The sequence below is a fragment of the Delphinapterus leucas genome, chromosome 13 (genome assembly GCF_059928025.1).
Source record: "Delphinapterus leucas isolate spDelLeu-1000000601 "Yukka" chromosome 13, BTC_Dleu_Yukka2, whole genome shotgun sequence".
In the NCBI taxonomy this organism is placed as follows: Eukaryota; Metazoa; Chordata; class Mammalia; order Artiodactyla; family Monodontidae; genus Delphinapterus; species Delphinapterus leucas.
In genome coordinates this window covers 3157144-3184684 of record NC_143141.1, presented here as the reverse complement: position 1 = coordinate 3184684, position 27541 = coordinate 3157144, and the positions used below count along the sequence as shown (strand labels likewise).

The window sequence follows — 27541 nt, the reverse complement described above, 5'->3', positions numbered from 1 at the left end:
TTTTCTAAGCCGGCGGCCTGGGGATCCGCTGATTACAAACCTGAAATTTTTCCTTTGGAATGTTCCTCCGGGCGCCTTTCGCTAGAACCAGAGCCTCCTCCACTCTCCGGCTTGCTAGAAGATCCTGTATTTGTTTTTCCAGAGGTAACGGGACCAAGACGTAAACTCCTTTACTTGTGGCGACGATCAGTCTTCCTGGGAAGAAAGGAACACGGTTGGAAAGGGTAAGAACACAGTGCTGGGAAGAAAACACACCCCCTCGCCCAAAGACAGCACGAGCGGCTGTGTGACCAAGGTCATCACAGCGCCCCAACCCCAAGCTCCCACGGCAACCAGAAATGAATGCTTCTCTTTCCTCTTCCCACCATCAGAAAAGGGCGAACTCTTTTTTTTTTTTGCGGTACGCGGGCCTCTCACTGTTGCGGCCTCTCCCGTTGCGGAGCACAGGCTCCGGACGCGCAGGCTCAGCGGCCATGGCTCACGGGCCCAGCTGCTCCGCGGCATGTGGGATCTTCCCGGACCGGGGCACGAACCCGTGTCCCCTGCATCGGCAGGCGGACTCTCAACCACTGCGCCACCAGGGAAGCCCAAGGGCAAACTCTTAACAGTACATTTCCGAAGTATGGGATATTAAAACGTTTGGCCTTTTATTTATTCTGAAGTGCTGCTAAATTTAAAACCAGTTGAGTAGGTCCATAATGAGGCTATAGTGCTCAGTCCTGGAAAATAAGCAGAAGAATTATGCTATCCCTCATATAAAACTTTTGAAAAATTCTTTTCTCTCCAGGGTAGTCAGTTTACAGGAAACTAAGATTATAACGCAACATTCTGAACCATAAGATAACATTTCACACTCGCCCGTCATCCAGAATCACCCGATCTCGGCGTTACCTTCTCCCTTCCCCACCGCCCCCTGGCACCATGATGCCTGGCACGGTCTACTGGGGAGTCGGACCTGCCACACAAGGCAGCTCCACCTGCCAAGCTTCGAGAGCGACTTCTGCTCCCTCTGGAGACACGTTTTAAGCTAAACTATCACCTGTTCCCAGGAAGCGCTGGAACGACCTTGTCTGTCTGTCTGAAGGTCGTTCAGGGTCAGCAGAGCCTTTTCTTCTCTGTCTGCTCCTCCCTCCTTGGGAATCATTGTGTGCATCCCAGTCCCACCGCCTGGTCTCTCCCCGCCTGCATCTCCCCTTCCTGGCCTCCCTGCCCGGCTCTCTGTCTGCATCACCGTCCTCGCACTCAGATGAGGTTCTGCCCCTGCCCTGCACTGGTGTCCCTCCTTCTGGGAAGCCTCCCCGTGTTCCCGCCGGGGGTGGGTTACGTTGCCAGCCTCTGCGTGCCCACAACCGATCCCCTGTGCCCACCTCCACCCCTCAGTGTGCACAGCACGGAACGCTGTCATGAATAAGCTCTCCCGGCACGCGTGTCAGGGCCCCAGTCAAGCCCTGACACGCTTCACGTGGGACCTCGAGACTCAGCAGGTCTGCGTCCCCAGCACCTAACATAAGAAGGGCAATGTCTGGGGAGCCCCAGTCCCGACACGGCAAGGGCAATGCACAGATCTAGATTAGCTCCCGGTTTGAAGAGGATATCATCAAGGGCATTCTTAGGAAGCCGGGGAACTCTGACCACAGGCAGGGGCTGAGAGCACATTTCTGGGGTGTGAAAAGGGCTTTGTGGTCACGCGGGAAAACGCCTGCTGAAGGATTCCGGATTAAGCGCCATGGTCTCCTCCACTTACTTCCAAACTGCTCAGCAGAATGTGAACCAGTACGAAAAAATCTAGGTGAATGGGGGGCAGGGATTCAGTTTGTTTTTCTTTCAACTTTTCAGCACGTTGGAAGATGTTCATAATAAAATTTAGGAAAAGTAAAATAAATCCCTCCCTCCCTGGCTGCCCTGGTCCGCTGCGGCCTCACCCAGGCCAGCCCTCCTCATACAACAGGCACCACAGTCCCTTTGAATCACTTGCGTGGCCCAGAGCCCAGAGTTCCTTCTTCAGCAGATATGCGCCTGCCTTTCTCTCTGCATGAAGGTTCTTTCACACCACATCCACTTGGCAGATTCCTACTCATCCTTAAAGGTTTGGCTCAAATACCACCTCCTACAGGAAGCCCTCCCTGGTACTTCTAGGAAATACTTCCTCCTCTGCTCTCCCAATTGGCCTTATTTTGTTGCTATCAAGCTCTCAAACTGCTGTGGCTATTTGTTTCACTATCTCCCTTTAACCTCGGTGCCCCTGAAGCGCAGAGACTGTATTACCATGGCCTGTGGATCTTCCATGCTCAGCAAGAGGCCAAGTTCCCAATGGACGCTTTATAGCATTTAGTGAAGAAATACAAGCATAACAGATTGACAGCTAAAGGTTAAGATTCCGTGGAAACTAGTACCTTCAAAATCCTGGAGGATGTGACCTTCCTTAAAGGGCAGGGTCTGCTTTTGCTGCTGGTCCAGCATGCTGTGAACGGTGATGAACTCGCTGTCGAGGGCAATGACGTATGGGAAGCAGACGGCTGCTCCAACCACGTTCTCTGACCAGTGCACGGGCGCGCGCTGAGATATCCCGGCCACCGTGGCAAACATGCCTGGGAAAACAGGAAGGGTCAGGAGGGCTTCAAGGAGCTGGGCTTTGCTTGTTTGTTTTCTGTAGATGTGTCTCAACGCAGAATACCTGCCCCTTCGTTACATTTCGAGATGGGAAAGATAATATAACAGCGGCGTGTGCAAAGGACCCTCCATGACTATTCTTGTGAAGAGAGCCGCTTTCCCCAGGATGTCTACATCAGTATTTCCTTCCAATTAAACGTGACGTTAAAAACGTGTACATGTACCCACATGAAGGTGTATACAGCCCATGTCCTCACATGTGGGGAAAAGTGACTTTCACACAATTTAAGAAGCTTCACAAGCTTGCTTCCACATCCGGTCCTCCAATGGGTTTGCATCTCTAAGTGCCAGCTCTTCCCTATACATTCACTCAACACTGAACGCATTCATTCAGATACTTATTGAGCACCTACTGTGTGCCGGCCACTCTACAAGGCTTCCTATCCAGAACTGTCTCTGTTCAGAGTTCAAGTCTAATTCTGGATACATGTTCTCTCTGATGCAGGGATACAACCAATCTTGCAACTGAAAACAGAGAGCTGTTAAGTGTTCGTCAATGATAACTTCCATAGTCAACCACGGTTCATCTATTTTGTACATAAAGCACTAAACTACATTTCCAGATGAGCTGGATAGAGTCCACAGATACTGGGGTTTATGAAAATCACATTCACCCAGTGAAGTCAATCCATTTTAAGTCAGTTTTCAAAGTGCTTGACATAAAACACCTTTAAAAACATGGTATGTAAATCAACTATACTTCAATAAAAACAAAAAACAGCATGCCATTGCCTGCAAATGATTAGATATTCCTACAGTAGAAAAACGGTTTCTATTACACAACAGAGAAGCGGGGAGAGGGAGAGAGACAGAGAAATACAGACAGTACTTTAAAACAATGGAAAGTATCTCAAATATATGATAGGAGCAAACTTCCTAAGCCTATGAAATCACTGACCCTCCTAAATTTTCCATGGTCAGAAAGAGTGAAATGTATTGTGCTTAATCAAGTACAAACCTAGCTCTTTTCCTCCAAAGTAGGCTGTTCTTGAAAATGGGTATCAGGGGCTTCCCTGGTGGCGCAGTGGTTAAGAATCCACCTGCCAATGCAGGGGGCATGGGCTCGAGCCCTGGTCCAGGAAGATCCCACATGCCACGGAGCAACTAAGTCCGTGCGCCACAAGTACTGAGGCTGTGCTCTAGAGCCCGTGAGCCACAACTACTGAGCCCACGTGCCACAACTACTGAGCCCACGTGCCACAACTACTGAGCCTGTGAGCCACAACTACTGAATCCCACACGCCTAGAGCCCGTGCTCTGCAACAAGAGAAGCCACCGCAATGAGAAGCCTGCCCACCACAATGAAGAGTAGCCCCCGCTCACCGCAACTAGAGAAAGCCCATGTGCAGCAACGAAAACCCAACGCAGCCAAAAAAAGTAAAATAAATAAATTTATAAAAAGAGAAAATGGGTATCAGGTGGGATCACACATGCGTGTCCACGCTGTGCTCTTGCCTGACACAATCTGGGGCACCTCCTGCAGGGGCCACTTGTACGTACAACACTTGTTTGGTTCTGCTTCACACTTAAAATATTGGCTCTCGTCACGTAAGTAGCACCAACCAAAACCCCGTCAAGATGACAGAGCAGTGATCCTTAGAGAGAGAGAGAGTGTGTGTGCGTGTGTGTGTGTGTGTGTGTGTGTGTGAGAGAGAGAGAGAGAGTGCATCTCCTACTAAGGAAACACATTCCTTCCCCTTCAGTATTTCCCTTCCACCCTTAAAAGTCTCTTAAAATCATTCCGAAAAAGACTAACTCAAGAGAAAAACAAAGGATATGCATCAGTAATTCACAGAAAACAAAATGCAAACAGCTAACAAACTCCTGAAGAGACTCCCATATTCCTTAGTAACCAGGGGAACAGAAAAAAAAAAAAAAGTAAAAAACCAACTTACACCCATCAGATTGGCCAGAGGTTTCAGACTAACAGCACCAAGTGTTGGTTTGGTATGAGGAACACTTCTGGAGAATAATTCTTTATCAAAACTGAATGGACACTGACATGTTAATCTGGTGATTCTACTTTTAAATCGATGGCCAATTGACAAGCACAGTGGTCACTGGGGTGTTTTTAAGAATAGTGTAAAATCGAGAATAACGCACCGAAAGAGTATGTGGCTTCGGGTGAACCCACCACGAACAGAAGAGAGAGCTCACGCATTAGACGAGAACAGACAAGAAGAGCTGTAAGTCCACGTGCTGAGCGTCAGCTTAAAGCGACAGCCGACCTGAGCCGCGCCCAGGAGCTCCCGGCGGTGAAGGGGTTCAGGGAGATGCGCTGGTAACTACCTCCCCGATAAAAAGCAGACACAGGAGGACGACAGGAGGCCAGTGGGGCCCCCGCGGCAAGAAGCACGAGGGTCCCCGGGTTGCAGGGAAGTGGGTATGTGACCCCGGAAGAGAGCAAACCCTGCCTGGGATGCTGAGGGTCAGAAAGTCAAGTTCAAGTTCGGGGCAGAGCAGGAAACGCTGACCAGGTAAGTCAGGCTGAACTTGTTACAGGGTTACAGGGGCCTTAGGAAGGCTGGCCTGGCAGGAGCCTGGAAGGAGGGACAGACCCAAACTCGGGGAAGGCCAGGCGGCCGCCAGCCACCAGGATGGAGCCCTGAGTCAGGCCAGCCGGGGGCTCTGACCGAGGAGGGGTAACTTCCAGGGCGAATCATGGAACTGGGCACCTGACTTAGAGGGAGCGAGAGTCAAGGCCACTGTGCGTCATCAGAATAAGGACCGACACAATCGGGCGAGTCTGAGACCAAGCCGGGGTCAGGATGCAGGGCTGGCAGGGCATGGACCTCTGGGAGGGGCGCCTGGAGCTCCAGTGCATCCTCAGGGGTGAGGGCACCCTTCCTGCGGCAGGAGAGCCACGGGAGGCCAGGCCATGGGGAGAGGAGGTTCCTCTGAGGCTGGCGAGGGCTCCTCCTTACTTCTTTCCAGAGCAGACCAGGAGTCAAGGAGTTTGGTGGAAGTGTGGAAAACCCCGGAAAGCTCAGCGCCAGCAGGTAAGAGGGGCCAACAGGGCGGTGGGTTCTGGGCCAGGGGTGGAGAGGGCACAAGAATGAAGGCATGGACTTTGGCACGTCTGACACTGTACAGTCACAGAGAGGATGGAACTAAGGTCTGAGTTACCCCACGACTGCATTGCCGAAGTATTCAAAGAGCGTGAAACATGTGGAGGGAGAGAAACTCGAGGTGCAAAGCTTGAGCTTGGCAGGAGGAAATGAGGTTCGCACCCTCTAGAATTTTCCGAGCATTTAGAACCAGACAGCGAAAGAGCCCAAAGGGAGAGAAAAGCACACCATCTGCACCCAGACGTCTGGCAAATGTAACCTGGTGACGGGACAAGCATACAGCAACCCCAAGGAGCCTGTGAATTTCAGGTCAAATAACCATGTTCTGGATAGCACAGCTCTCATGGGAGCACGGACACCAAAACGCTGTCCAGCCTCGCCCTGGAATTAAATCAGGGTCGCCGCACTTACCCGCTAAGGCCGGGCATCGCCTGACCAGGGACTGTGCAGCACAGAGGATCAGACATGAATGTTCTTGCAATGAAAAGGGCAGAAACCAAAGATCAAGAACAGAGGCTTCTACACAAAAAGAAAAGCAGAGGATTTCACTGGAATAAAAGAGCAGATCAGTAACTGGCAACCAGCGGTCCAGGTCAGGTGGAGTTAAGGTGCCACCGGTCCACTCAGGAACAGGGGCACCGTTGTTGACACCCACACACCGATTCTATGCTTGAAAGCAGGTGACACGCGCTATTGTTTCTATATTGTCAAAGGCACACAAGTGCTGTCAACCTGCAAATGTACCACGTTTGTAAATGGTACACCTTCAAAAACCATTGTTTTCCACTGGGTTGTTTTTCCATTTAGACGGTTTCCACCCTCTAAATATCAGTGGACCCCCTTATCTGAGCTGGGAGGGGGAAGGGGGGCCATGAGGGGTACGGAATAGCTGAATTATCTGCATTGTTCAAGAAGCATTACCCAAGGATAGAGTTTAAAGTCACAATAATCAATTGTATTATGAAATTTTCAACAAAGCGCTGCTAAAATAGTACAATTTAAACTAAAGCACGGAGTTCCCTGGTGGCCTCGTGGTTAGGATTCTGGGCTTTCACTGCCGGGGCCCAGGTTCAATCCCTGGTCGGGGAACTGAGATCCTACAGGCTGCGCGGCCCCGCCAAAAACACAAAACAAAACAAACACAAAAAAACTAAGGCAAGGGACTTCCCTGGTGGTGCAGTGGTTAAGAATCTGCCTGCCAATGCAGGGGACACGGGTTCGAGCCCTGGTCCAGCGAGATCCCACATGCTGCGGAGCAACTATGCCCGTGTGCCACAACTACTGAGCCTGCACTCCAGAGCCTGCAAGCTACAACTACTGAGCCCAAGTGCCACAACTACTGAAGCCCACGCACCTAGAGCCCATGCTCTGCAACAAGAGAAGCCACCGCAATGAGAAACCTGTGGACTGCAACGAAGAGTAATCCCCGCTCACCACAGCTAGAGAAAGCCTGCACAAAGACCCAACGCAGCCAAAAATAAAATAAATACATTTATTAAAAAAAAAAAACTAAGGCAAAAAGTTAAGAGCAATTTCTCATGACAGGGGAGTGGGCACATGGGATCTTCAGGGGGGAAGGCAGTGGGCAAAATGAAAACATAAGCGTTCGTATGTCTGCTGGTACATATGCATTCATTACAGTAATTTGCTTGAACTTAATTTCTGAAGCCCTTTAATGATGGTGGTGATTACTGTGTGGTACACAGAGCCTGCATGTAGTGAGGTATTACAGAGCTTACAAGGGATCTCCAATTTGCTTATAATCACACCTGTTACAAGCAGAACAACAATTAAGAAGGTTGGTTCATTTACCATGATGCCCAGGTAGTTGAGACAGATTATTGAGGAAAAATGAGGCCTGAACATGATTGACTACCATTTCCCTTCAATCTGGACACTAAAACCAACACAAGGATACTGGAGTCAAATGTTTTCACAACAAAGCCTTTACAGCCAAAGCAGGCTCCGGCTCATCAATAAGCAATCGGACTGATGGAAGAAAACAGGAAACCCATCAGGCGAGGCCCAACGGCATGAGGAGACTGACTGTACCTGAGAGGCAGCCACCGCCACCAGCGAGGAAAGACAGACTCCTGAATCAGGTGTGGGGAGAACAGACAACCATACAGACGAAGAGGAAATCGAATTCACTCTTCACTATAAGAAATGAAACCATAAAAGTACCAGCAGAAAATCTGTCTACAACCTGGGAGAGGGGGAAACATCCCTAATAATTATGACTCAGAAAAGAAGCAATAAAGTACAAAGGTTAATACATTTGATTATATAGAAACGTGTAAGAAACGCTTTTTCAGGGTAGAAACTGGAGATATTTGAAACATGTCTCAGATAAGCTGGTATCTCAAATATATAACAAATGCTAAACTAAACAGCTAGCGAGAAGGGATAATTATCAGAAGAAAGGCAAATGGCTCTTAAATTCTTGAAAAATGTTCCATCTTGATTATAAAAGGAGAAATGTGATTAACACCACTGAGATACCATTCCTCATGGGCCAGACGGGCAAAAACACGAAAGTCTGACAATATATGGACGCTGCTGGCAAAGCTCAGGGGAAACAGGCACCAGGGGAAGAAAAAACGGTACCTACCACCTTTGTTGGGGGTGAGCGGAGTGGGTGGCACTGTCCCCCTCCAGATTCACATGCGTTTAACATGTGGATTCAGCAACCCCATCTTTAGAAAGATTTCCCACAGATACACTGGAAAAATCCAAACAGATAAGCTCCTACTAATACCATGGACTGGAAAAAACCCAAATGCCCACCACCGGGGCCTGACTGAGGCACGGTGGTCCCTCCACACGGGAGAGACAGCCTGCAACTCTGAAGGAGGGAGATACACATATCTACATATTCATTTATAATTTTTATTTGAAAATGAAAGGACAAACACTAATAAAGGTTACTTCTGGGGGAAGGAGAGAGTAGGGGAATGTACCTTGCTGTGTGGATCTGACGTGGAAACTTGTACATATTTACAGAAGAAAACAATGAGAGAAAGCAATTTCTAGAAATGGAAAGTGAAACGAAGCACATCTGTCTAACTGTATATCCCGTTGTCGGCACAGCCACATGGATGGGAACTATTCCCAGTGACATTAAACGCAGAAACGTGACTGCCCGTTCCTAGTGGGTTACACGGCCCGTACCCTGAGGACAAAAGAACTACAATCAAACGTTTTCTGGTGATTACATGGTGGGCGCGGTGGTGTCGGTCCTGTCCTTCTGCTCTGTGTCCTGTGGGGCAGATCAAAGGAACAACCACGTCACGGTGGGAACTTACTAGGATTTGGGGGTGGGCGGGAGGAGACACAGGCATGCAGACAGACGGGGTCAGGGCCCGGTAGCCCCAAACTTGTTCCATCGATATGCTCTCATGATGGGTTTTATCTTTAAATAATGCATACTTCCCAGCTCTGTCCACCCAAGAGACCTAGAAACAATGGACCCCAAGCACCTCCAGCACCCAGACTGTGGTCTCTAAACATCAGGGGTCCTTGGAGAAATGGCGGAAACCAGATCTAGGGCAGGAAACGTACAGAGGGACCCCGGACACCTTGTCACAGCAGAAGGCAAGGAAGATACCAAAGTTCCCGGGGCGTGGGGAAGGGGCTTGCAGTCAACCTGAATAAACCACCCTCAAGGGCAGATGGACTGAAACACCACATACATTTACATCCATGATTCATGGTGACACTTCACTTAGGGAAGACAGAAGGGTCATCTTTCCGAAAACCACCTTCTCCTGCCTTTCTTATATGATGATCCTGGGGGCAAACCAAGTTAATGAGAAGCTTCTCTTGCAGAAGGTTCCAGTCGACAGGAAGGAGGAATGGACAGCAACAGAATGCTGCCCTTCGGCAGCCCCTTGGGACTTAAAGGATCCAGGCACTACTCCCATAGCCACGGACATCACAAAGTTATAAGAGGGCAGGAAGACAGGTTAAAGACTATGGGTGTTAAGGGAGACTCGCTCATCTCAGCACCTGCTTGTCCCAGACACACACACTATGAACCATCCACGACCATGACCACCGGTGACATTAGGAGGCAGTGTGGAGAATGAGGAAGGCCACACCAAACAGCTCAAGCCCTTTTAAGGACTAGCTGCTAGACGCTTTTTGGTGGGACGAAACCGCAGTCAGTAAGAGAAAACCAGGGACATACCCTTGGAGCCTCCACCTTTGAAATCATGTTAAGTGAGCTCCCTCAGCTCCGTTCAGAATGGAGAATAAAACCAATCCGCTAGGAAACCCACCCACAGGAGAAAATCTTATAGAGAAGTCTTACAGATTCTTCCTTGTGTACTTATCCCCTTAGTAGAATTCTCTCCCCAGAGCCATCGTCAGGCTCTACTTTAGCACAAAGGAAATGTGATTCTAAGAGCGGCCTATTTTTGTTCCATTAAACCCACACTCACAAAACAATCTAATGAAAACTGCGCAAGCGCTGGGCGTGCAGTTCTGTTTGCACGAGTATCTAGTTTTCAGAACCACAATCTCCCTCTCCGAGCTCAGCGTGAATTCAAGGACGGAACGCGGGGAGACCGGGCAGAGGTCGGCGAGGTTAGCCGAGGCGCCTCACCCAGTCCGCCGGGGCCTGCCAGGAGGAACTCCTGTCTCCCTATCCTCTTGACGATGGGCCGCTTCTCCTCGCTGCAGAAGGGAAACAGGTCCTGGGCGACGCCCGTGCTATAGTTGAGGATGATGTACTGGGTGGTCAGGGCCAGGCACAGGAAGTGGCCGTCCACCGCCACTGCCAGGGGCTGCTCCGGAGTGGACACCTCCCTGACGATCTGCACGCGGTCCTCGTACACCAGGAACACCTGGATGGTTCTGCGCTTGACGGAGATGATGCAGACCTCCACGCAGAAGGGGTCTCCGCTCACCGGGTTCTCATTCAAGGCGAAGGCCGTGGCCCCCTTGATGCGGGCACCCGAGGGCACGGGCTCCAGGCTCAGCATGTGGACCAGGGTGATGGAGCCGTCACAGAGCACCAGCAGCCGGTGGAGGGCCGACGCCGCCCGCAGCTCATTCACCGGCTTCTTGAAGCCCAGGTGTCTGTGCAGCTGCTTGGTGGCCGTGAACGTGGCCGACCCACCGGGCGCGGTCTCCTCCTCCAGCAGGAAGTGGTACACGAAGCAGTCGCTGGTGCCCACGTACAGGTTCCGGCCGCAGCACTCCACACACTCCAATGACACCCGTTCCCTGTCGCCCATCAGCTGTTCCCGCTCAACGGCGGGGACCAGGGCAAACGCCTTGGTGCTCATCATGTCCGCGGCTGACCTGCGGGGGAGGAAAAGAAGCGTAAGCTAGAGGAACGAGGGCCAAGCAGAACCATTTCTGGTCGCCATAACTATACGTGGATTCCCAGCTCCGATTTCAGGGAAAGGAAATCATTCGACGCTATTGGAAAAAAGTGAAGGAGAGAAAACATTCCCGGGCTTCCCTGGTGGCGCAGTGGTTGAGAGTCCGCCTGCCGATGCAGGGGAGGCGGGTTCGTGCCCCGGTCCGGGAAGATCCCACATGCCGCGGGGCGCCTGGGCCCGTGAGCCATGGCCACTGAGCCTGCGCGTCCGGAGCCTGTGCTCCACAAAGGGAGAGGCCACAGCAGTGAGAGGCCCGCGTACCGCAAAAAAAAAAAAATTTCCCACTTGGTCTCCTCTCACCAGGCAAACAGAGACCCCGGCAGGAGAGCACACGTGTGCCTCTAATGAAGTGCCACCCTGCCCATTCTCAAGAGAGCTGAGACTTATAGGGAGTCTCCTTACACTGTTCCTGGGAAACACACCTGTGGGTAGAAGACAAGCACACCTGTTCACACAGACAACGCAACAAAAACACTTCAGAAAAAGGCAAAAGTGATCCTCATTGATGTTCCCCTGAGCCTCACCAGCCACGAGACTCGGTGTCTAAGTGAATGGCGGAGAGCAACCTACATTGTGTGGTTAATTCCTGCCCCTCACATCTCGCAGGAGACGCAGAGGCAGGGATCACACCCCAAATTCCCTTGCATTTTTCCCACTGAGGTACGCACGTTGCCCCAGCACCATATTTGGCTCCCAGAGGAAACTTGTTCTCTGGAGCAGTAGAGACGTGCCTCAGGACTTCCCTGGCGGTCCAGTGGTTAAGACTCCGCGCTTCCACTGCAGGGGATGTGGGCTCAATCCCTGGTTGGGGAACTAAGACCCCACATGCTGCATGGCGTGGCCAAAAAGAATAAAAGAAAAGATGTGCTGCAAATCTCCAAGGCTTGCAGGTGGTGAGTTGAGGTACTTAGTGGATTTGTGAGGTTACTGACAAGTCAGTTAATGGATTACTTCCACCAGAGGACAGACTGCCCCACACTCTAACCCTGGGCTTTCTACTTCTTCCTCCGGAAAGGACACTGGTTTCACACTCCACAAAGTTAGAGGCAGCAGGAATGAGCAAGATGGCTTTTCCCTGATGTCTCCACTGGCCAGAAAGCAGACTCACGCCCAGTAGTCCCTGACAGCCTCAAGCAGGAGAGGGGGATTATGCAGCTCTAAAGAGAACTGCAGGGCCTAATGAAGTCAGAGGGAGGCTGGCTGGACTTCTTCTCACTTCCAGTATCCAAAAGTGTTGCCTCATAAGAGACCAAAGCCCTAATTCTTTGATGCGTTCCAGCAAAGGCTGGAAGTGAAAGACCTGTACAATGAAAGCTACAAGATGTTGATGAAAGAAACTGAAGAGGACACAAATGGAAGGATACCTATTGAATATGTTCATGGATTGGAAGAATTAACATTGTTAAAAGGTACTTACTACCCCCAAACCATCGATAGATCCAATACAATCCCTATCAAAATTCCAGTGGCATTTTTTACAGAAATAGAAAAAATAATCCTAAAATTTGTATGGAATCACAAAAGACCCAAATAGCCAAAGCAATCATGAAAAAGAAGAACACAACTGGAGGCATCAAACTTCCTGGTTTCAAGCTATACTACAAAGCTATAGTAATTTAAACAGTATGGTACCGGCATAAAAATAGACACAGAGCTCAATAAAACAAAATAGAGAGCCCAGAAATAATCCTCCACTTATACAATCACCTAATATTTGACAAGGGAACCAAGAATACTTAATGGGGAAAGGACAGTTTCTTCAATAAATGATGCTGGAAAAACTGGATAACCACGTGCAGAAAAATGAAATTGGACCCCATCTCACATCACTCACAAAAATTAAATCAAAATGGATTAAAGATTTAAACATAAGACCTGATACCGTAAAACTGAAACAAAACGTAGGGAAGAAGCTCCTTGACTTTGGACTGGCAATAATTTTTTGACTATGACACCAAAAGCACAAGCAACACAAGCAAAAGTCAACAAGTGGGGCTACATCAAACTAAAAATCGTCCGCACAGCAAAAGAAATAATCAACAAAATGAAAAGGCCACCTACAGAATGGGAGGAAATATTTGCAAACCATATATCAGATAAGGGATTAATACCCAAAATATATAAAGAACTCATACAAATCAATAATAATAACAACCAAACCATCCAATCAAAAATGTGCAGAGGAACTAAATAGACATTTTTTTTCAAAGAAGACATCCAAATGGCCAACAGGTACACTAAACGGTGCTCAACGATACTAATCACCAGGGAATGCAAATCAGAGCCCCCGTGAGACACCCCTCACAGGTGTTAGAATGGCCATGACCAAGAAGACAACAAGAATTGATGAAGATGTGGAGATACGAGAACACTTGTATACTGTCGGTGGAAAACTGGTGTAGCCCCTATGGAAAACACTGTGGAGGCTCCGCAAAAAATTAACAATAGAAATGCCATATGATCCAGCAATTCCATTTCTCGGTATATATCCAGAGGAAACGAAAAAAGAAGTTCGAAGAGATCTCTGCGCTCCCATGTTTACTGCAGCACTATTCACAATACCCAAGATATGGAAACCACCTAAGTGTCTGTCAATGGATGAATGGATAAAGAAAATGTGAGATATATGGACACACATACACGCACACATACATGCATATACGTCTATACAAGGGAGTATTCTTTAGCCATGAGAAAAATGAAATACTGCCATTTACAACAGCATGCGTGGACCTTGAAGGCGTTATGCTAAGTGAGATACGGCAGAGAAAGACAAACACTGACTGATCTCACTTATATGTGGAGTCTAAAAAAGCTGAACTCCTGAAAACAGAGAGTAGAATGGTGGTTCCCAGGTGCTGGGGGCATGTTGGAGAGATTTTGTTTAAGCGTGCAAGTGTGTATCTAGTGCTAGATAAAGTCCTGGAGAGCCAATTCACAGCACAAAGGTCAACAATAGTGTATTATAAACTCCAAAGTTGCTAAAACAGAATTACATGGAGGTAAATGAAAGCTGACACTAAACATTCTGATACTTAAAAATGACTTATTCCTTTAAGCAGCAGGAAAATTTCCTCCATGATCTAGTCACATGATAAATTTACTTGGATAAAATAATGAATCACAGAAAGATAAACTTTAGGCTGTACCTCCCTATATTAAGTCCACTTTACTGAGGTCTGAATTCAGAGAGGTTTTAACATGGTAATAAGATTAAAAATTTCTCTAAAGTGTACAATTCATACTTTATCGTGTGATTGCAAACTGATCTGATATTTAAACTAACTTTTTCTTAGAACTGCACCTTAAAAGCATGGCTGTAATTTAAAAGATCAATATTTCAGTGTTCTCAAAATTGCAAAATATATACCTAGAGAAAAAAAGGGAAAAATATTAATACATTCATGGACAATAAAAACAGATAACATTACATATTCAACAAGCACCTGTATGTGTGCAAAAAAAGTTACAAGACACTGTGCCTTTCCCAAGAGTCTCCCAATCTCATTAAGGACATAATAGAAAACTACACAAGTAACAGTATAAAGCAACATGTGTGCTAAGGGCCAAAATTTAAATATTAGTGATTACTTTCCACCAAATTAAGAATATACACACCACCACTAGTGATAATCAGAATCTGAGTGTCTTTGAAAATGTTAATGTAAAAATACTAGTTTTCTTCTACAGATGTACACAGTATCTTGTAGTTACACCTGAAGCCACTGTCAAAAGAACCTGTTGCTTTGGCAACTTCCTAGGTCCCTTTAGGTTTCCTAGGAAGCCTCAGTTCAATAAGTCCCTTCTTGCTGCTACACAGAGAGCTGGGCAGCAGATTTTGAGATTACCCATAAGCTTCAAAAATGTTTTTCTGTGTTCTTTACTTGAAGAACTGTTACAACAGCCTTCTAGAGGCCCTACTTCTCTTCGTAGCACTTGGCTGAGCCTGGGAGAGCTGATGCATTTACACAATGCAAGACCTCGGGCTATACTCTGATTTCATGGACACTGTCCCATAAAATAAGCACCAGGTCCAGATGGATCTCCTAACAGTTCTACCAGACCTTTGGCAATCGCATAATTCCAATTTTACACAATACATTTTCCTGAGAATAAAAAAGAAGGAACGTATCCTACTTCATTTTATAAAGCCAGTGTAAAGTATAACTTTGATATCCAAACCAGATAAGGATATAGGAAAAAGGAAAATCATAGATCAGTCTTATAAATAAACATGCAAAAGTATTAAATGTTAGCACACTGAGTCAAGCAACACATATATATGTGTGTGTGTGTATATATATATATGAACACAATATGAATAAGTTGGCATGCAATATTGGTTTAAGGTAATAAAATCTGCCAAGTTTAACTGAGCACATTTAAAGATTAAAAGAGAAAACACGTAAAAGAAGGAACAAGACCCTTATCATCTCTTGTGGGTTGATTATATCTCCCCAAGTATGTTACAAAGTCCTAACTCCCGGGCTTCCCTGGTGGCGCAGTGGTTGAGAGTCTGCCTGCCGATGCAGGGGACGCGGGTTCATGCCCCAGTCCGGGAAGATCCCACATGCCGCGGAGCGGCTGGGCCCGTGAGCCATGGCCGCTGGGCCTGTGTGTCCGGAGCCTATGCTCTGCAACGGGAGAGGCCACAACAGTGAGAGGCCCGCGTACCGCAAAAAAAAAAGTCCTAACTCCCATTACCAGTGAATAGGACCTTATATGGAAATAGGGTCCCTACAGATAATCAAGTTAAGATGAGGTCATTAGGGTGGACCCTAATCCAATATGAGTGGTATCCTTACAAAGAGGGCAAATTTGGACTCAAGACAGACATACGTAGAGGACGGACACGTGGAGACCCAGGGAGAAGATGGCTATCTACAAGCCAGGGAACACCCAAGGCTGTGAGGACCTCGGGGAGAGGCCTAGAATAGATTCTCCCTCAGAGTCCTTAGGAGGCATCACCTCCACCACCACCCTGATCTCACACTTCTCTACTCCAGACTGTGGGACAACAAAAATTTATGTTGCTTAAGCCACCCAGTTTAGCGTACTTTGTTACGGCAGCCCTAGCAAACTAATACACCATTGGTAGTCAACATTGTAATGGAAGTCTTCGCCAGTTGAAAAAGAATAGTTACAAAGAATTGAAGACAAAGACATAAAACTATAATTGTTTACAGGTGACAGTACCATTTGCATGGAAACTCACAAATAATCTATTAGAATTAATAAAAGGTTAGAAATATCCTTTAATCAAAAAAATCAGTATACCAAAGTAATCTTCATTTCTACACACAAACAACAATTAGAAATTTTAATCTTGAATAAAGGACATTTACAGTAGTATAAAAAAATTAAGGTATGAAGAAATTGTCTAGCAAAGACGTGTAAGAACTTCAAGGAGAAAATCTTAAAATCTTATTGCTAGATATTAAGGAAGACCTGATTTTTAATCTCAGCATACATTTCTGCAGAAATTGACAAGCTGGTTTTAAAATTTAAATGGTAATCCAAGTACCTAGAATAGTCAAAACAATCTTGAAAACAAAGAACAAAGTTGAAGGACCTACACTGATTTCAGCAATTGCTATAAAACTGGACAAATTAAGGTATCTAGATAGGCAAATAGATCAATGGAACAGGAGAGAAAGTCCAAAATTAGACCCACACATATGTATTCAATTGGTTCTTGACAAAGGCACCAATGAAATTCAGTGGGGAAAGTAAAATCATTTCCATCAATGGCACTGGAACATGTGGATAACCTTCAATGGGGTTAAGAATTAACCTCAATTACCCCTACCTCATCCCATGTACAGAAATTAATCTGAGATGCATCAAATTATTTTAAAAGCAAAAGCTAAAACTATAAATCTTCTAGAAGAAAAGGTAGAAGAATATCTTTGGGGCCTCGGGGTATATAAAGATTTCTTAGGATACAAAAAGCACTAACCAGAAAAGAAAAAGAGGTAATAAACTGGATTTTATAAACATTTAAAATGTGTATCCATTGAAAGACACCATTAGGGAAATGAATAGCCAAGCCCCAGACTGGGAGAAAAATTTGTGATATACATATCAGGCAAAGGGCTCATTCTCCAGAATATATAAGAACTCCCACCAACCAATAATACAAAGACAACTTTAGTTGTTAAATGGGAAAAAGATTCAAAAGTGAAGGTATGTGAATGACCAATAAGAACGTGAAACGATGTTCACCATTATTAGCCATCAGAGAAATCTATTTTAAGCCATGAGATACCATTTCACACCTATTAGAATGGCGACAATTAAAAAGACTGACATGGGCTTCCCTGGTGGCGCAGTGGTTGAGAGTGCGCCTACCGATGCAGGGGACAGGGGTTCGTGCCCCAGTCCGGGAAGATCCCACGTGCCGCGGAGTGGCTGGGCCCGTGAGCCACGGCCGCTGAGCCTGCGCGTCCGGAGCCTGTGCTCCGCAACGGGAGAGGCGGCAACAGTGAGAGGCCGCGTACCGCAAAAAAAAAAAAAAAGATTGACAACACTAAGTGTTAATGAGGATAAAGGACAACTAGAAATCTCATACTTTGTTGGAAGGAGGATAAAATGGTACTGTTGCCTTGGAAATCTGGTGGTCTTTTACAAAGTTAAACATGCATATATCCTGTCACCCGGCAGTTCCGCTCTTAATGTTTCCATTTCTCCAGAGTACATGCCAACACCCACAATAAGACTTGTACAAGAATGTGCATAGCAGCCTTATTCATAATAGCCCAAAACAGGAAACAGTTCAGTTTTACCCATTTGTACCCATACGTGGAGTATTCACAAAGCAGAATACAACTTGGAAATAAAAAGGATAAACCACCGCTAAAGCCAACAGCATGGATGAACCTCAAAAACACTGAATGAAAGAAACCATACACATACGTGTGTCTGCATGTATATGATGTTCAAAAGCAGGCAACACTCATCTATAGTGATAGAAGTCAGAACAGTGGTTACTTTGGAAGCAAAGGGGTGACACAAGGGAACTTTCTGGGGTGACACAAATATCCTACGTCTTGTTTGAGGCATTGGTTGCACAGGTGTATGGGTTTGTCAAAATTCACTGAACTGTGCGCTTAGGTTCGGCGTATTTTACTGTATGCAAATTCTGCTTCCACAAAAAGCAAACTTGCCCCTAAAAGACCCAGAGAAAAAAATGCAATTCCAATAAAATTGTAACAGGTATATATGTGTGTATCTGTGTGTGTGTGTGTGTGTATAACTCAACATGAAGACTATAAAATTCATATGCAGAGAAGGACCAAAAAAGGCAAGACACTTCTGAAAAAGGTAAGGTAAGGGGACTTGACTCAACAGATAAGATGAAATATAAAGTGATGGCTATTGGGATAATGTGGTGCTGGTACAGAACGAACCCAAGAGAACATACCCGAGGGCTCAGAAACAGACCGTGCATATACGGAACCTAGAAATATGGCAGAGGTGGCATTGCATGTCACGGGGTGTATACAGAGCACTCACCTGCTCAGTAAACAGTGCTGGGCAACTGGATATCCACACAGAAGAAAAAAGATAAACCAGAGTCCTACGTTATACCGTACATCAGAACTATTCCAGATGGATGAAGAGTCTTAAGTTTGGAAGGCATAACTTTAAAACTTTGAGAAGAAAATAGGGGAAAACTATGTTAATGACCTTAAGGTAGGGAAGAACTTCTAGAATAAGATAAAAAGGCACAAACCCTAGGGAGAAAGATAAATTTATTCACGTTAAAATGTAAAACCTACGTTCTTCAAAAGACACCATCAAGAAAGTGAAAAGTTGGGCTTCCCTGGTAGCGCAGTGGTTGAGAGTCCGCCTGCCGATGCAGGGGACACGGGTTCGTGCCCCGGTCTGGGAGGATCCCACATGCCGCAGAGCGGCTGGGCCCGTGAGCCATGGCCGCTGAGCCTGCGCGTCCGGAGCCTGTGCTCCGCAACGGGAGAGGCCACAGCAGTGAGAGGCCCGTGTACCGCAAAAAAAAAAAAAGAAAGTGAAAAGTTAAGATGAAGAAACATGAGGATGGGGGAGAAGACGCTGACCTCACACGTCTGACGAAAACACGCCCGGATGGTCCAGAGAACTCGCACGGGAAGAAAATAACACGAATCTCACAGAAGACCGGGCAAAAGGTGATCCGGCTTCTCACAGAAGCGGAGACGTGAATGGCCAGCAGCCGTGGAGGAGTGATTAACCTGTAGAACTACCTGGAATTGCGAATTGCAGCTACAAGGAGACTTCGCTGCATATCCGTCAAGTGGACAACACCTCTGAAGTCCTATGACGTTGGGGATTTGCAAGAACCTGGAGCAATGGAAATGCTCCACGCCGCAGGTAAAAGTCACAGCAGAAAGAATAAACATGGAATAAAAGCAATGTTTGAGGTAGAAAGATTATCTAGACGCAGAAGGACACTCGTAGACCCAAGGTTACAAGATTAAACAAAGAAAAAAATATATATATACATATAGACTCCCGATCTGAGCCAGAAATAAATATATCCTGCTAAAAGAATGCTATGACAAAGTGCTGTTTATTAAGATGGGATCCTCGCCAATAATTACTTTTCTTGAACCAAAGGACACTGTTACCTCCTGTCACAGAACGTTCACATTATATGAGAACAGCCTTAAGATGGGCATGGCATCCTGTGTGTCTGCAAAGAATCACACATTTGAGGATTACATCAACACTTTAAAATAAAACAAACCCTATAGAGCCCTACGCAGCATATGTGCATCAGAGATGTATCACTTTAGAGGTAAAAACCCATCAATGGGTATCACAGCCCTATCACAGGAGGTGCTTCCCTATGGACCAGCTAAAGATTAATTCTTACCTACATTTTAAAAAGGACACTTTACCTAAAGGCAGATTTGCTACTGTCCCATTTTACATTTTTTTAAAATTTTCTGATAGTCCTTTATAAGTGAACAGAGATCAAATGGTCATTCTAACGTTTGGACCAGAGCCAGGCCTGATTCTAAGCCAACACAGGAAGATGGGCAGGACCATGGACCTCACATCTCAAACATCACGTCATCACCCCCCTGAAAGCGCTTCGGAAAGTGTGCCACTGCCTAAAAGATAAACTCCAAACTGATCACAAGATGCGAAACCCTTAAAAATGTAAACTTGGCCAACCTTCCCTCTTACTTATAAAGAGAAGTTACAGTCATTAACCTATTCGTATTATCCCACATCAGTCACTTGTTTTATTAGCTACATTCAGTTCTGAATCCTTGAATTCCTCAGGCACTTGAGCTGGAAAGCCATGTCTACGTCTGCAAGCACGTGAGGTGCTCTACAAACCCACCAGTTGTCAAAAGGGATCGGGGGCAAAAACCACTCCCTGGGCACCGTTTCAAGGGATGGAAACCATTCATCAGAAAATAGATTTCATTGGTGGTCCAGTGGTTAAGACTCCACGCTTCCACCGCAGGGGGCACGGGTTTGATCTCTGGTTGGGGAACTAAGATCCTGCATGCCGCAGGGTGCGGCCAAGAAATTGAAAAACAAAGAAAGACTCTGACTGGGGGTCAGAGTCTTGGAAGTGGGCCCAGGGAGCATGGCAGAGACCCTCCGAGAGCCTGCCACTGGTCAGAGGAGTTCAGGCGTTAGCTGTAAGAGAGCTTGCAATCCTTGAATCTGCCTGTCATTTACAGTATTTCTACAAATGCAACTTAAAAAAAATTTTTATTTTGCCATTTAACAACAGACTTTCATAGAAAAAAGTTTCGTAAGAAGTTTCTCGATTAACCTGGGTAAACGCATTTATAAAGACCTGAGATACCAATACTCTAGAAGGGGGAAATCTTTGGGAAAACTGAAAATAGCAGTTCTACTGAAATCAGGTCTGAAAATATCAAACCTACAAGGGAATTAAAGTTGTCACACATTCTCACGTTCCAGGAAAGGGCCGGGGGTGGGGGGACATACACAGCCTCCCAAGTTTCACCGGCTGTTTTCAACCCCATGCCAACAGGTTATCACGTTGGTCCCATAAGATCAGGAGAAACAGCTGAGGCCCAGAGGACGGAGCTGAGTGGAGGGGCCGGAAAGGAGGGCTCACAACACCGCAGGTCACCTGGCCTCTCTCCCATGGAGGCTAAGAAGCAAGCTCGGGGCCAGTTTCTCGTGGACCCAGGGAAAAGACTGAGCAGACGCTGGACCAGGGTAGCCGGGAAAGTCTGGGATGGACTCAGGTGAACAGAGTGTATTCCTGGCAAGTCACTTAAAGCCTCTGGGCCTGTCCCCTTCTTGAATCTGGGTGGGTGACATGCTCCCTCTGGGCTATTCTCTGGCTCCTGTGGAGGACAGGGTAGTGATAACAGTATCCTAGGGGAGCCACAACCCCTGCGATGCTCCTCACGTGCCAGGCTCCGGATCAAGCGGGCTCTTCCAGCTCACCGCGGTGGCCGACCAGGCCAGCACTCCCGTCACTCCGCAGGGGGAGATGGAGCTCTCACAGGCTGAAGGACCACGGAGAGCGGGGCCCTAACCACTGCACCACACTGCCCACCCCGGGCTCAAGGCCACTCTGAGTCTGGATGAAGGATGGGCACCAGCTGTTTGCGGCCCTGGGCCCTGGGTTTGGACAGATGCTTCGCTTCGAGAGGCGGGTGTCACTGTGGACACAGAGGCTACAAAGCCGCAGGTGAAGAAACTGGGACTTCAGCCCCGTTTCTGCTTCTGACTCCAAGGCCATGTTCTTCCTACTGCGTTGACCAAAGGGGGCGAGTGTGACTTCGGATCCCCGAAGAGAACTCAGACAACCCCAGACACGGGGGGCACCATGGTGTGAGGCCCTCCCCGGGGGACCCTCAGCAGTAGGTCCTCGCTTTCCATCCCGAGGCTAGAAGAGGGCCCCCAGGACCCGCCTCACCCTCCCTTCTAACGTTTCTCTGTGGCCAAACGCCTCGCCCCCTCCCCACGCCCCCTAAACAACCTGTGTCACAAATAAACGCTTCTTCCCAAATGGAGTGCAGTCAGCACCGCCTTGCTCAACCTCAGATACAGAGTGACACGCGCACACGTTTCTCCGCTAGCCCGGTAATCTTATCTAAACGGGACACACGTTTCTGTGGCGTCAATTGTTCTGAGGGACTGCAGCCCATGCTGCCCCTGTGCTTCTCTCAGCTCTCACAGCCGGCTGCTCAGCGACCCGGTCCTGAAATCCGCCAGGAATCGACAACACATTTACCAACCTGCACCAAAGACAACTTTTCCCCCTTTTGAAAATCAGGACACCACTGGATGACCATTTAATGTTCTCTTTTGCACTCATGTGACAGAGATATTATAAGGCTAGTTACATCACAATAAACCTGTTTCAGTGACCTGAAAGAGTATCTTAAAACAGAAGAAAAAAGACAGCTAAGGCCGAACAACCAACTTGTCATCTTGATCGTTTCCCAGTACATACCTATACGTAACTATTCATAGTTGGGACCGTTTTCCTGGGCAATACTAATCAGAATTATTTAAATACGTATATATGTAAATATACACACACAAGTGTATGTACACATACATATATACACATACAACATACATGCATTTGCGTGTCTCTGTGTATATATATCATATGCGTCCTGGAACAGCAACATCAGCAGTTATAACAAGCAGGGATTTGGGAAGGGCGGGGCAGGGGAGGCGGAAAAGAGCAGAGGGGGAGTGTGGATCTCCAGGCATTTCCTTTGTAACGTCTTCCTCAATACTGGACCTTCAAACCATCATAAGAATCACTGAGGGCCTACTGGATGCTAGGCAATTGTCCTCTTCCACATGTTATTTTTCCTGAATCTTTAATTTACCCAACAGCAGCTACTTGACTATCAAAAGATCTTGATCTCAAATCATGTGCACGATTTCACAACACGCTCAATGACTACTCCTGCCCTTCTGCAAGGGGCACTCCAGCTCATTCGGGGTAGCCCCAAATTAACTTGTTACTTCTACGTCCATTTTGTAGTACAGTATTGTTTAAGAAAGAAAAATGGGTCAGGTTTGCCACAGAGGAGATAAGTTATAAAGCACAGGCCAAATTGTCAGGCGGTATACAAACACCTGGCTACCACAAATGACTAATGTATTTCTAATGAGAACTGAGACCAAGACGAAGATGCTTAACTCGTTAAGTCAAATTTCCTCGAGTTTTCTTAAAGGATCACAAAATTTTAATATTAGCGTGAAGGAATAAACCATAATAACTACTTTTTTTTTATGAACAGAAATGCTAGCTGCAAATCAGGCCTGGAAATTTCACGTTTTTTAAACAGTGAGCTCCGTGCTTTTAAAACTTGTCAACTGGAGCTGCCTGAGGGAAGAACAGGCTCCTGACAAAAATCCTTGTCACTGGAGGGTTAGGCAGAGGCTGGAGCGTCCTGGGAGTCCGCAGTGGACGGCAACTTGCCTCCACCTGTAGGACCCAAGGACTGCTGTTCACCGTCTGAGTGGAAGAGAAAAGGCAGAGGACGTACCTGAAGGCGAGGGCTAGCACCACACCTGTCCCCCGTGTCTTTGTAAAATGTGCACAGCAAACTGGAGTTCAGAGCCCCCGGGGAGTCTCACCCCAGAGGAGAGCCCTCACTGGGTTAACGGTTACTCAGAGCCAACACCACGGACTTCAGAGCTGAGACAGCTACCACCCCACATCCTCGCTTTTATTTAGTAACAATAATTCATCGAGCACCTACTAAGTGCCAGGCTCTGTGCCCAATGCACATTTTCTTCCTGGAATGCATGTATCTTTCCTCATATTCCCCCTATTTTGATTGAAGAAAATGAGGCTCAGAACGTCCAGTGAATGCCCTGGGTTTGAACCTGCAGCTCCACGCCCACCACCGCCATGGAGCAGCACGGCCCCTTTTCACAAAGGAATGGGGCCTGAGAAGGCTAGCGGTAGACGGCCTCTAGGGCCACACATCAGAGGCCGCTTCGGTGACCACTGAGGCTGTGTGGCTGTCAGAAATGGAAGGAAAAAGAAAAGGAAGCAGCTGGCCAGATGTTCCTTCCTATCCGACCATAGGGCTGGAGTTTCCGGCTGACCAACAGAGAAGCGCGGCCAGAGGAGGGGTAGTGGGCTCGGGGGGCGCCTCCAGCCGTGAGCTCTGGGCCAGGGTCTGCCAGCTCACACCACAGCGGACCCTCCTCACACATTCTCCCCAGGTCTTCACCTGCCACCACTGTCCCCGCGGCTGCCTGCCCTCCCCAAGAGCTTCCTCAAGGATGGAACCCTGATCCGACAGGTTGGGACCCCAGCACGCAGTACAGTCCGTGTGCATTAAGAGGCGCTGTGTGAACCCCCATTTCCAGCGGCCAGGTAGGGCCTGGGGGGTGATGGTCACCCAGCAGCCCGTGGCGGAAGCAATGGCAGGTGCGGGCAACCGCAGGCGGGAGCTTGTGTCTTGAAAGCCACCCCTTAAAACACAGGAGACGAGAAGCGGAGAACTCAACTTCCTTCCACCCGTACCTCCGTCCCAGGGGAGAACAGGGGCGAGATCTCCCCTCCTCCCATCGCACCCCTGCCCCGTCTCCCAGTACAGGCCAAACAGGCCCGAATGTGGCCCGGAATCTGCACCCTCAAATCCCACGAGCTCCAGGAAACGTCAAGCACAGCGACAAAACCATCGCACGCAAGGGTGGAGGGGAGACGGGCGAGGGGCACGGGGTGTCGTCCCGCCGGGCTCCTCCCTCCAGAACAGCGAAAGCCCACCCAAAGCCGGACCAAGTCTCGGGTCTTCCCTGCCCCGAAAGCGCGCAGCCGCACAGCCGCCCCCTCCCGGCGCCGCGCGCCCACCACCCGCGCACCTGCCTGCGCGCACCTGTCCGCGCACCTGCCCGCAGGCCGCCGCCCACCAGCCCCTGCCGACCCCAGCCCCACCCTCCCCGCGCTCCCTGCGCGCCCCGCGCTCACCGGCCCGCGCTCCGGCTGCTCCGGGCCCCGCGCCCCGGGCTGCGCGCTCCTGGGCCCTGGCCCCGGCCCCGGCTCCAGCCCGGCCCCGCCGCTTCCCGTCACGTGGACGGCCGAGGGCGGGAGCGCCAGGCCCCGTCCGGCCTGCTGCCCCGCGTCGCCTGCAGACCCCGCCCCGGGCCGGGCTACGGGGAGGGGAACGCCCCTCCGGCCTCAGGTGCCGGGGGTCTGCAGGGTTCCCGGCGCGCCTGCCTCGGGGGTCCGGGGAGAGACGCGCCGATCCCCGCGGGCGCTCGAGCGGAGCCTACCGGGCGCGGGGCGGGGTCGGTAACGCGGCGAGGCTGCAGCTGTCGGGGCCGCGCTTTCTCCTCCCCCGCGGCCTGCCGGACTCGCTCGCCGCCCTGCTTCTAGCACCGCGACGGCGCTGGGCAGTGCACCTGCTGAAGGAATGAATGAATCCATCCACCCATCCATCACTCCTGGGAAGGGCTGGACGGCGCTGCCACCTGACGAAGTCGGGCTGTAGGAGTGGACGGCTGCTGGTGGCCCCCCTGGAACCGAAATGTAGTGCCGGGCATGAGCCGCCCGCCTCCGGCCCACCGCTAGCCACGAGCCCCAGGGGCAGTGTATTCCAAGGTGTCCGTATTGAAGCAGGGAGTCCTGGGGCTAGTTTACCCACTCCTTAAGGAAATTCCATCAATAGCTATTCCTTTGGGTCAAGCCACAGTGAAGACTCCTAGGTTACGAACAATCCATGCGCCTCTCTTCAATATATAGTCAAAATCCAGTTTTACGATGAAAAACTTAGAAAACTCCCTCCAGAGCTGTCAGTGCTCAACTATCAGCATAAATTATAAAAAGCCCAATTTTCTCAATGATTTTCCCTGACTTTAGAGGTCCCAGCTTTCCTCCAGCCCCTGGGGATTACAGAATAAAACCGTCCTCCAGAACCAGGAGTCATACCAGATTCTACTCTGTGGTCCTCTGCTTCAAATGGAGAAAAACAAATGACCCCACCCCAAAAAAACTTAAATGAAGGAAATAAAGAACCATCAGGAATTAATCTTCTATGGCCTTTTACACCCTTCCCTTCTGAGTTCATGGCCACACATGTGCCCCAGCCCCAGACAGTGCTTCAGCCCTTGACCCAATGGATCCAGTATCACTGGCCCAGCCTCCAGGTGGGGAAGGGGTTTCCCAGAGTGTACAGCTATGTGTGCTTCAAGGACAAGTGGCAATGAATGGACTCCCGAGTCTAGTGCAGCCAGGGAGCTGGAGAACACCAGAGTAACTACAGCCGTCTCATTTTGCCCAGGCCTGTGGAGAATAAGTGACTGGTCATCAGCTCATCACTGGCCCAGCGGGAGCTTGAATCCACTCTGCGCTTTTTCATTTCAGCGCTCTACCATGGCCTGGCATGAGATTAGGTGCAGAGGTGACACCTACTGACTGCCAGCTGGACATTGGGCTAAGGGGCTTACTGCAGTGATCTCATCTAAGCCTCGCCATACCCTTAGGAAGTAGGCACTACTGATTTCTGCATTGTACACGCGAATTCACAGACGCAAAGAGAAGTGAAAGGCTTCTCCCAAATTCCATGGAAGAAAAGAGCAAGGATAAGAACCCAGAACTCAATAACACCATAAAATTTTTTATACATAAAATTAAGTTTTGTTGGTTGAATGGTTTATGGAATATTTGTGTTCTGCTTTAAACAATCTGGGAGTGCAAACGTGTTAACGAAAAAGGGGAGTAAAAGGAGGTAATTCAGAAATAATTATTTCCTTTTTGAAAGGATTTGCCATAAGATTCTTAAAATGGCAAACTCCACATGTGCTCATTATTCCATCTAGAAACATTTGTTCTTCCTGAACTTTCTGAGAAGTCTATTTCACATATGTCCGCCAGCGGTATGTAAGTAACTATTCCATAAATGTGCAAAGATCTGCATCAGGCTAATTCAATATTTCTCATGTTGTTTTGATTGGTCATATTTATGAATTATCAAAGTCTTATTTTCAAAGGAATTATTAATTAACTTCATTTATTATATTTACTAAATATCCCTTGGGCTCATACTACACACGTTAGAGTATTTTATAGAGTTTGAAAAAAATGGTCTAATAGATTAAGCATTGAATAGGTACAACCGAATACTCTAATAGTTGCTATCTACTCCCAAAACTTAACATCCTCACTTACACATAGCAGAACTGTGGTTCTAAATAGCTAAAAACATGGGTCCAAAACATGAACTGTTTTTTGTTATATTCACTTTGAAGCATTTTATGGATGCTCAGATATAGTTGACAATACATCTGATAAAATATTTGTAAGTCTCTTAAATATTACACTGCCAACAAGAGGAATCAACACCCCAGGTTCTCAGTTTATATCTTGTTCACGATTCATTCATTCAGTAGACACTTACTGAGTACTTAAGTACAAGCGCTGTGCGTGCTAGG

At 48.0% G+C, this 27541-nt stretch overlaps 1 protein-coding gene across 1 annotated transcript in view; it reads right to left on the bottom strand.

Annotated features, from left to right (window-relative positions):
• Positions 1–25151, bottom strand: part of TGFBRAP1 (transforming growth factor beta receptor associated protein 1) — a 44125-nt gene extending 18974 nt beyond the window's left edge. Inside the window, exons 1-4 of the mRNA XM_022599071.3 lie at positions 25080–25151; positions 10345–11045; positions 2394–2588; positions 41–195 (exon numbers count right to left, since the gene is read on the bottom strand). Of these exons, the coding sequence (XP_022454779.1) occupies positions 41–195; positions 2394–2588; positions 10345–11032 (1038 nt within the window). The 5' untranslated portion in view covers positions 11033–11045; positions 25080–25151. The remainder of the gene's footprint in view (positions 1–40; positions 196–2393; positions 2589–10344; positions 11046–25079) is intronic.
• Positions 25152–27541: the final 2390 nt, after the last annotated feature.